At 31.4% G+C, this 11,286-nt stretch overlaps 1 protein-coding gene across 1 annotated transcript in view; it reads left to right on the top strand.

Moving 5' to 3' along the window:
* Positions 1–10,651: 10,651 nt before the first annotated feature.
* Positions 10,652–11,286, top strand: part of LOC109546361 (transmembrane channel-like protein) — a 26,736-nt gene continuing 26,101 nt past the window's right edge. Inside the window, exon 1 of the mRNA XM_048669408.1 lies at positions 10,652–10,831. Coding sequence (XP_048525365.1) covers positions 10,679–10,831 — 153 coding nt within the window. The 5' untranslated portion in view covers positions 10,652–10,678. The remainder of the gene's footprint in view (positions 10,832–11,286) is intronic.

Below are 11,286 nucleotides of genomic sequence, written 5' to 3'. Positions count from 1 at the left end.
TTTAATTACAGGCAGTGACAGAACTCTCAAGATCACTTTGCAGCCTCAATTTTATTGTTCACAAGATTGGTTCGATCTCATATCACTGCTTGATATTAAAGAAAAGTTTCCTGGTGAGAAAAGTCAATAGGTACGACCGAGCTAAAGCGTTTATTTAAACTAATAATTTATACTAATTTTCTTGAATTTATCGATATCACTGAAAATCTGCTCGAAACATTTCTAATCGTACTCATGATATGAGCCTTCAGATGACTTCAGCACTCAGCTGTTCAGTTGCAGCCACAATCTCTTCCTTCAACAAATTTTGCTTTTTCAAAAGGTTGCAATGGCTACGAGTATCTTTATTAAATCGAAAGTTTGACCGATTCGAAGTATTCTCAAGGAAATAAAACTTTATACAGGTTTGATAATGGCATATTTTTAAAATTGTTCAGTCCATCACAATTTGCTTCTTAAATAGCTATTCTCTTTCTTAAGAAAAAACTTTTTCTACTAATATCCGAGTAAATCTCAGTGAAAATCCCTTCAAAGGAATGACACCAATTATGGATCACCCTGTAGAGAACTATTATTTTTTATCAGTTTAATACAGTAGATAAATAGTAGTTGTTTTTGAAAATTTTCTTCAATGTGTGTATAAAAGTAAAGGTATGGTAAGCTCAATTATATGAAATCGGAAGCCAAATATTTATGGAATGTAGAGGGCAAAATATACTCCGTGTACATAGTGGCTATCAAAAAATGTAATTGGATCAATAATTGTTTTAAACCTACAGTTTCAAGAGAACTTGTCTTGAAAGTGACTACTTGATACAACAGTTCATCTCTCAAAATAACATCAGATATACAAGGTGTTTSCGGTAGAAGCATTCAAACCATGTGAACTACTTAACTTAAGTGAATCTAGATGRATTATGAMWAWAAARMWWATAAATGAGCAATGAGCCCAGGAAATGAGTTTTATGCTAATTACCGWTTTTTTWWTAGATRCTRGTGAYGTAAAGAAGTGAGATGATTTAAAKARAATCCAGTCAAAGCGTTKGAATGCATATCCTTGTAGRGTAAACAGACTTGACGATAGCCATTTAAGGACGTTTTTTGATCGAAACGCAAGAGAATATGTCGTCTTCGAGTTAAATTTATTCGAACTTTTTGTTTGTTGCTCTGCATTTGWTGCTMCGCATTGTACTTAATAAAAAAACGAAWAAATCAATTCGCAGTTTGAATGTACGTAGGCAACATAGTCAGGRCGAAATAACACTCGCAATGACCCCTAAAGTTGCTGTACTACCCGGAACGCCTTGTACCTTGTATAAGAACGAWAGTTAAAGTTCTCTCATTACAACGTTCCTCTGAAGACAACACTTGATAAACAATAACTTATTTTTGAARCCCTGTCTATAAACTCTTCGKTTGTAACATGAATTGTACATACTTTCCTGACTGTGTTTCAATTCCAAATCAAAATTAATTCCTGGGTTTCAGTCATTTATTGTCTCTATTTATCAATTAAAATAATTTAATTGATTGATATTTTATTGCTTGATAAACCCAGGAATTAATTTTGATTTGTAACATGAATGAAGCCACAAGCAGTTTTTGAAAGTTTTCTGATGCTCTTSATTRGCTGGTGAATCGTTACGTTGAGTACTTTATTKAGTTATTTATGTCCTRAGGATAAAACATTTCGTATCATTTTGTACAAACCGTGTRCGGTTATATTTCAGTATCGCCCTGTACCGATCGAAGTCCTATTGAGACGTACATATCTGTATATTGAAAAATATGCAGTTTTTRAGGAAAGTRTTTTGTAGCTTTTGCTKCTTTATTTATTATTACTAGTTCTAAGTATGTATATAATTTATATTCTGAAAATTAACTAATTTCAATAAAATACAGTATTTATTTATGTATGTATATAATCATGTTAGTTTAGTTTAAGATTTAGCGTTAAGAACTTGAAATTAAATATGAATTTCTTTTTACGTTTTCTTGGTTTAACCCTCTGAACCCTTATCAGTAGTTAAATAACAATACCAATTAAATACGACGGACCTTTAATGGATTCCTCCAAAAATTAAGACCGAACTTAGATATCTCATAATTTAACGACGCGAAAGCAGCAAGAATATAATTAAAACTTTGCAGTCTAATATAGCTTCTTCTTATTTCCTTACTGAAAGTCGTCGGGCTTAATTCGATTTTAAAATTTGAAATATAGTTAGCCGGCGAATCATCCAGGATGGAACTTCTGAAAAAGATTGAGAAATTTTATGGTAATTCGAATATCCTCTCGGCATAACTAAATATAGGATAATTCCCAGAACAAACTTTTTAAATAATCATTTTTTCTTCATTGTTTCACTTGCCATGATTTAGATGGAATTGTCTCGGCCTGAACTCGAGTATTTAAATTTATTTACATACTATATCCAAATATTTTGTACATTATTATGAAAGAGCGTGTTTAACACACAAAACTCATTGCGTGATTTTCAATAAAAGTATTTAACATGCCTTGTTTTTAATTATCTCAGACCTCTCTTCCACGGTAACAAATTCTGGCTGGAATAAAGTCCTTTAGCACATACATTTCCTGTAAACTTTTTTACTCTTCAATCATTTTTTTATGAAAAACGAAGCAAAAATGAAGCTTTTACATCAAACTGCAATTATGCTTTCATATGAGAAGGACGTTTAAATTATTTTACGTTAATACACCGTTTATAAATCTAAGTGGTTTTGATTGATTCTAGCTCAAAGCAAATATCCTTACTTCTATTTAAATAAAATTGAAACAAAACTTTAGATTTGCATCTATACCTGATAATATTATAATTCTGAAACTACTACGTTAACTAGAGTGATCACTGGTAAACGAGTTATTGACTGAATGGCTTATTCTGCAAGCGTTCGCAATTACCATTAATAAACAACACTATGTTAAAGTAATTGAATAGAAATTAACCGACTTACTATGTAGTTTGAAGCCAACTATTGTCAAGCTCTAATCGAAACTTCGAAAACCTGGTAATGACAAAGCAACAACTAACTACAGCGGGGCCTAACCGACGAAACAGTGAAGCTATTTCAGTTTGGCATAATCAAATGATCTCATTGTTCCCCAAAGTCCAATTGTTGTTAACTAAGCGGTAACATCACACTTTTAGAAGCATTTCAACTGCGACGAGAATTAATGTTTGTTGCTTGAATTAAATCGAAACCGTATCAGAATGTCTGCAGATATCCAATGTGTATGAATACTTGCATTATTTGCAAATCTAAAATATAGTTTCATTGTGTATATTATGTTGTGTTTCTTTAACAGCTTTCCTCAGCTGCCAAAGTGGAGCGCTGGTTTGAGCTGCTTGAGCCCATTTCCATATCGCGCCCAGAAAGCGGATTTGTGTCCTGTCAGGACAATGAGCAAGACGATGATGACGAAAAGGAAATCCTCGAAGGAACAAGGAACTTGCTCTCCAAGCTTAGCGCCAGGAAGCAAAGAAAACTCCTAAGTTTAAAACTGGGAAAAGTGACGACTTTCTGACGAATCGGAACTAGTTTAGGTAGATTTTTTAGTAGATTTAGACGTAAAAAGTAGCTTATACTATCGTTAGTAAAGTTTTTGTTCACTTATCACCAAAAAAAGTTTAGCTAGATATTTATGGAAATCAGGTATCCCTGTTTAATAAAAAAAATAAACCGAGAGTGATTTTATTCTGGATGCAAAGCATCGAATCTAAATGTATTACACGGAAAAATTTTAAAAGCATAGATCTATGAAAATATTCTAAATTTCTGGGAATTGATGTGCCAAATCAGTTGATATAAAACATCTTATAATTAAAAAATTTAATTATAATTATGTTTGGGAATTTAAAAAATGAAAGTCGAAGTAATCAATATTACTTATTGATCTACTTAATTCAATAACTGAGAGGCATTATTTCACGTGTCACAAGCTAGTCTCCCAATTTAGCATTAAATGTTCTACAAATATGCATATAATTCATCAGCTTCAGAATATCTGCTACATGTTCAAGCTCAAGTTTCAAGCTGATCTGATTTAATTTTAACCAATTGCTATCGATAATACTAATTAGAAGATATGTTGTCAATTAATCGATTAGGTTTTAAAATATCAGTACGATTAACTAGAATGTAGATTCAAAATTGAATCCGAGTTGTAGTTTATTTTAGAAGCTTACAGTAATATTAATAGATGTAAATCTCAGTGTTAATGAACATATAATGTCGGTAAGAAACATTTTTCTAAGAGGAATTAAAACATGTTTTCTTCAGTTTTCTAATAATGTTTTCCGTTAGATAGAAAGTTGGAACGTAGTTGGCAGTAAAACATATGTTTAACATCAGTTTGAGAGTAATTTCAAGCGTTTCTCTAACACAAATTAGAATGAGGCAAAGTTATTAATTCCTGATTCAATTTTCTTCTACGCGCATTCCTAATTATTTATCATTCATCCGAAATTGCCAACTTAAGTCCTTTCATTTTTTATTTAGTTTTGAATTTGATTTGTATAGTTCTGCTCAGTCTCAATATATAAAGTGTAATTAATCCTCATAACACGTTTTTAAGGCTCTGGATTTTAAGGTAGATGACTTCCTGACAGTAATTATTAAAATTAAGATGAATTTAGTCCTATTTACTCGTATATTATTTGTCTATATTTTTATTGACTGCTTCTATATAATTTTTGTTTCGTCCTAATCTCATAAAGCATACGGCGCACATTAATTTAAAAACAGTTCTCCTCATATGTAAAAGTCGTTTATTAAAACTGTTGGGTGACATTATTTTAGTGTACAAAAATTAATCGTTTCAACCACCTTCTGATCTACCTTCTTATAGTCAAAGCATTTTAGACAAGGCTGACTTGTGAGTATGTTACTCTGTAAATATTTAGTAATTTTAGCTTAAGTTTAATACTTATTTATTTACATTTAATTTAATTATTTAAGTTTCATCATATTTATGAACAATTATTGAGAATCGTGTGACTGACTAATGTTAGAAACTAAGTAATCTTTGTTCAACTGAGTGTCATAATTTATTAAACATATCTGCATGAAAATAAATAATATTGTATTAATTTCACTGTATCAACCAAATTGCAAAATATCTGAGTGGAATGATGAAATAGAATGGAGATGTTACAGGAAGATTACAAGGTATATCAAGCTTCCTTTTAAATAACCCAAAGATAACAAAAATATTAAACAGATACTCAAGTTGTAAATTTTACGGCCAGAATTCGACGAATCGGTGTTTGTTTTAGTTCAAATTTATCGTACTTTTAGGGGTAGCTTCGTGTTGTATTATACGATTTTATTTTACATTTGAATTTATTTGGAAAATTTTTCAGTCAAGAGACATCATATCCGCATTAAAATTTGTGCAATCTAACTGTCTTCTTGATAAAAATTAAATCACAAAATGTGTTTTAATTGGAATTAACATAATTGCCACCTTTGTTGGTTTTCTCATATATTTAATTACCAATTCTTTAGCCATTGACATCTTGTCGACTTGATTATTCAGTACTCTTTAATGTCTGAGCACTTTTAGGTTTGAGACTGTACGGCAAAACTTTTGAAAATCTTCTATAAGTGTTTTTCAACATGAGAAGTTCCGTTCAAAACGGAAGCCAAAAAGCAATTTTCTCTTCGCTGCTATTTACATTCTGTTGCAAGTCAACACATTTTTCCTCGTTCGATGTTTCCTTGAAAGAGATCCTATAACTTACCCGTTTGCTAAATAAGTGGCATACACAGATTAAAGACTTGTGAGCAAATACGTTTAAAGTTAAGTAATGTTGAAAGTAAGCTCAGATCGCAACCTTACGAGTTATTAAAAACATTTTTTAATTTATCTTTCATCTGTACGGTAAAATTAAATATTGATTTCTAGACTACATTCTTTAGGAGACCGGGGAAATTTCCGTGTAAGTTTCAACCAACTTGCGGTTTTGAATTGATCAACTACCAACATTCCTAACATTTCTCCTGTAAGTGTTTGAATATTTTGGCAACATGCGCTAGATTGATTGCTTATTCACTATTATAATATTCCCTGGCGACAAAGTTATTAAAAAACCTTTCATATTTCATGCCGCAAAAGTGTCCGCAATTAATCTGCCAGAATACAGACCAAAAACACAGCAACTTTCGGACAAAGTGTTCTTTAACACGTACATTACAAAGGCCAAACCGCATTGTTCGTTACAAAAATAATCAGTTTAAAAGTATCTTTTTGCCATTCGCGATTGTTTTCTATCCCAGAGAAAACCCTTTGAGAGCTTTCCGGCCCTCGTTAATGGAAACAGGAAGTAATGGGCCGAGAGAATAATTTAGATTTTTTATCTGCTAAGAATCCAATTGTTAACAAACATATTTCATTGTTCAAAGACTTTCCTGGTTTGGCTCGCGAATCTATAAGAAGATGCAAAAGATTTGTTAAGAAATTCAATTAAGTTTTTTATTGAAAAATCGAAAGGTGGCATTAAGTTAGAAAAAGAGTACACTAAATATACCTAAGTCAGATGACTACTTATAAATTAATTTATTAAAAGTATTTGAGCCAACACATTAAAATAAAGTAATGCTTCATGCTGCTAGAAGCTAAATGTATTATTGAAATCCACTAGAAAAAAACGACAGAAAAAGTTGCTCTCGAGGTCGCCGTGAAAACAGAAATTGCTCAAAAATGGTAAAAACATGTGCCTTTATTCTACTGAAACCATAATAAATAAGGACACATTCTGGTGAAAATTGGATTTTCAATGAGACAAAATGTTTCCAACAAGTCGCACCCCTTACACAAGTTAAAAATAGTGAAACAAAACGCACAGTTAATTAACAGGAAACAACAAGAGTTATGAAAAAGCCATAGAAGCCCATTAATAAGGGAACAAATGCAAGGTATCTAGTATATAGTGACAGGTGCGGCCCTTTACTCTATCGAACTAATCCAGCTAACGACTCATCGTATGGTTTTTGCCGGGGATAATTTGTGCTTTTCCGTGCTTTCCGGAGAAAAATAATTTGCAATTAGTTGGCGCATGTTAAAATATTGGCTCGACGGAAACAATGCCCGATGACAATTTTAGTATTGCTGATTAAAGCAACAGGTAAGTAAAACTTTTATGTATGATGCGACCGAATTCTGGCAATTTTGCTTAGATTGTAAGTCACATATTTGCTTGCTTTTGAAACTCATTAATTTCAGTAATATTTAACACTTGCCAATTTTTATTGTGATGATAGAGTGTATAATTTAAAAATCTTTAAAATTCAATGTCAATTTTAATTTCACTAATTTAAACGCCAACAAATAACCAAACATACACTTATGAAAATTAATAAAAATAGCAGATCTATTTTAATTATTTAATATATTTCTTTGCTGCATGTTTTTTTGTTTGTCTTGTCTCATGGCATTTTGTGCTTTCAATTGCATAAATATGCAACTTAGTTCAAAGTTTACGTAGAATCCTCAAATCAGATTTTAAAATGTTAAAAAAAAACAACTGTTTGGTTGATTTACATTTATCAGCACTAAAACTAGTTGAAACCTTCTCAAACATGTTCCTATGCATGAGTTATATGGGCAAACAGTAACAAAAGTGCTTAACTTTCCAAAAGTTTAAAGTTCTAAAGCGCTACTCTTCACTTACGACCATTTTCAATTTTTTATTGACACATTTTTTAACTAAGAACTAAAGTTAATTTATATTAATTTTGATTTGTACAATGGCAAAATACTTCAAAAATATTTTTTCTAAACTGATTATTTATATTCATTAATATGCGATGACTCAGTTTTTTTTAGAAATTGTAAGTTTTGCGGATTATTTTTTAGAATAATACTAAAAGAGAAAATAATTGCTCATAAGAAGAAGATAAATTACAGTTATTTTGCTAGGGTAGTTGATTTTTATTTATTCCTGAGGCTTTCTGTAGGTTATATATTTTACCTCTATTTTATTGTTTTATTTTACCTCTGTTTTATTATTTTATTCGAAATTATTGTTCCTACCGTGTGTAATTTAAAAAGTAACTACTACTTTTGTCGATGTGGGATTTAATTTTACTAGTCATAATTACTGCGTATTTTAGTCTAGACAATTATTTGTTTCCTAAATCCTTACTAATTATCATTTTTGAGTCAAACACTCCAGCTTCTTCTCCCAAATCCAGCTGTACACTTTTCATTCATTTTGGGTATTTTTATGAACAGTGCCTGTTTAGATAATCTGTGCCTTTAAAACTTCTCAGGTTGTTTTACAAAGCTTGTTAGCAACATAGGCAAACTTTTAATTGCGTTTTGTCTTCTCTATCTAGCTTCTCATTACCAGTCGGAATGGCGCTGCGAACATAATTTGCGCTGGGCTAATAAGCATGATTATTTATAGAAAAAGTAGAACTTGGGTGAATAAACAAAAATTCGTGGAACAGCAAGCCATTCAATATTTGTATTAGTTAACGAAAACGGAAATTTATTCAAAGACGTCCAATTAATCATTTCGAAACTTACATAATGGGTCTAACAGTCGCACTTACTATACCTATTACTTATTTTTTACTATTATATTATTTTCCTTCCTGGGCTCCAGTCAATGTGTGAAACAAAAATGTGTATATCGTTTATTACATAACGTTTCGGCTAGACAACAGCGCCATCATCAGATTTAAAATTCATACAAACTCATAATTGGTAAACATTACATTCTTTTGGGTATTTGCTGTCTTGACACCTTAAATTTGTTTGAATTTTATTTAAACAAAAAAAAATCAAATTAATTTTACTAATTCAAACAAATTTAAGGTTTCAAGACAGCAAAGACCTAAAAGAATGTAATGTTTACCAATTATGAGTTTGTATGAATTTTAAATCTGATGATGGCGCTGTGCTCTCGCCGAAACGTTATGAAATAAACGATATACAAATTTTGGTTTCACACTTTGACTGGAGCCCAGGAAGGAAAATAATACGCAGTCAGAAAAATACATTTTTTTTAATGTCTGCACTAGTTATTACTTTCGGGATATTTCTCTTCGGGCAAACATAATAACATTTTCCACATAATTTAGATTTTGAGAACGCGGATATATTAGTTATAGAAACAAATTATGATAAAAGAAGAATCCAAGGAATGATACAAATAAAAAAGACATGCAAAAGCAAATATTAAAACTATTTCCGCTTATATCAATACATACATACCGTTCTCGCAAAGGTAGACAATAATTCAAACAAATATGAAGTTTTGAAGACAGCCAAGCCTATAAAGAATCCAATGTTTCCTGATTATGGGATAAGTTTTTCAAATGTTTTGCTCTCCCAAAGAATCGTTTTTCCTTAAGAACTAATGGATGTTTTAATGCTTTGTAAATTATAGTTTTTCTGCACCAGATTTTAATTGTAAATTGGTGTTTGTAGTTTGTTTTGAATTTTAATCTGATGACGGGGCTGTTGACTCGCTGAAACGAAATATGAAATAAACGATATGAACATTTGTGTTTCACATTTTGACTAAAACTCACGAAAGAAAAAAATATGATAACAATTAAAAAAATAACAACAGTCAGAAAAATAAATCAAAATGTTTCCAGTAGTAATTCAGGAAAAATGAGCAACTCCGATCGGACAAATTATCGGATCATCGGATTACAATTGTATTTAATTAGACTTTCTCAGAATCTCAAACTGTACCAAAACCGCGAGCATACAGTGTTTTATAATGACGTAAAGTTTTTCAGGGTATCTTCAGAAGGTAACTTTAAAAGGAGTTTTTCAACAAAGTTTTTGATTCGGGCGCACCCGACGGAAACAAAGAATCTTTGAAATTATATTTTCTTTAAATATAAAAAACCGTAATTTTCGAAAATTGTATTTTGGTAAATTAAGCGCCTTAACCTAATGAATCCCTAAGAAGGATGTCGCGGCCGGTCAAAATATTGTTGAAAAGATTCTCCGATGGCTGGTTCTCCAACGGCTGTAACCAAGATTAGAAAATTTTCTTTGGTTTCTGCTCAATTTTTTTAGAAAGAGTTTATTAGAAAGACCCCCTTTAAAATTACCTTCCAAGCACACTGTAAAATTATTTGCTGAGCATTATCAAACATCCGTACTATAAAATTAATTTCTGATCTTGTGCTTAATTGTTTTTTATTTTAGCCGTGTAAAACATTACTTGCTCGTCGATAGCGCCTTCATTTTATTTTTGCCAAATTCACAAATTTAAGTGGAAAGTCATGAAAATTACACAAAACGTATAATTTGTGCCTACTTGATTACTATCCGAGTCAAGAAACTTGTACATACTTGTAAAGCGATGAAAACTTTAAATCAAGAAATTATGAAATTGTTGAATATTTTTTTGACAACACACACTATATCCGTAAGATAACAATACGGTCGCCAATACTGTCTGATGATAAAAAAAAGCAAAAAATCTATTAATAATGACGCTAAAATAATCCTCAAGCTAACATCTTCTAACATGATTCCATTCAGTTTCCACTTCATTTTTCGGAGCATTGAGCTAAAATCAAAGACAGCTACTGAAGTAAGCTTCTTCCTGCCTCAAATCGTTCTCTTTAAATAGAAAACCGTTTCCAGATATAAAAACCAAACAAATAAAACTAGACCAACATGGATCCACAAAGCCCACCGTCGACGATTATCCGACATAAGTCAAAACAACGGAATGAAAGTGGCAGGTCGGCTAAAGATGCTCCCTCAGGAATCCTGCGATTGGACGCGGGTAAACCGAGAAGGCTTCCTACTGAATTTAAATTCAATCAGGTACGGTATAACCGGCAATAATATTACCTTTTATGATACGGGGGATCACGTTATTAGAAACTTCTTTTACGAAGGCGAAAAATAACGTGGATTTATTACTAGCTTTATCAGATGAGCAAGCATTAATGTTAAGTAGGAAATACTAGCAATTGCTAGCAACGATTGGGAGAATCTCAAAAAATCTACAGTGAGAATGTACTCCTGTAATGTATTTCAGTTCAAACTCAAAGCTACTTTGAAAGTTACGCTGGCGTTACTTTAATATTTGCCTTTCAACTAACTTGTTAGGATTTTAGACTGAATTGCTTCTATGACCAAATCTGTAGAGTATAACGTGCTTTATCTGGAATTAACTTGAATCTTTATTAAAATTGATAATTTCAAATTAATTCTAAAAGTGCGTCTGAAGTCGAAGGATAAGGGCTTTGGATTACAACAATCAGGGGCGGATCCAG

Source organism: Dendroctonus ponderosae, unplaced genomic scaffold (genome assembly GCF_020466585.1).
Source record: "Dendroctonus ponderosae isolate FM_Combo_2020 unplaced genomic scaffold, Dpon_F_20191213v2 Dpon_F_20191213_8, whole genome shotgun sequence".
In the NCBI taxonomy this organism is placed as follows: Eukaryota; Metazoa; Arthropoda; class Insecta; order Coleoptera; family Curculionidae; genus Dendroctonus; species Dendroctonus ponderosae.
This window is presented reverse-complemented; position numbering and strand designations above follow the sequence as displayed.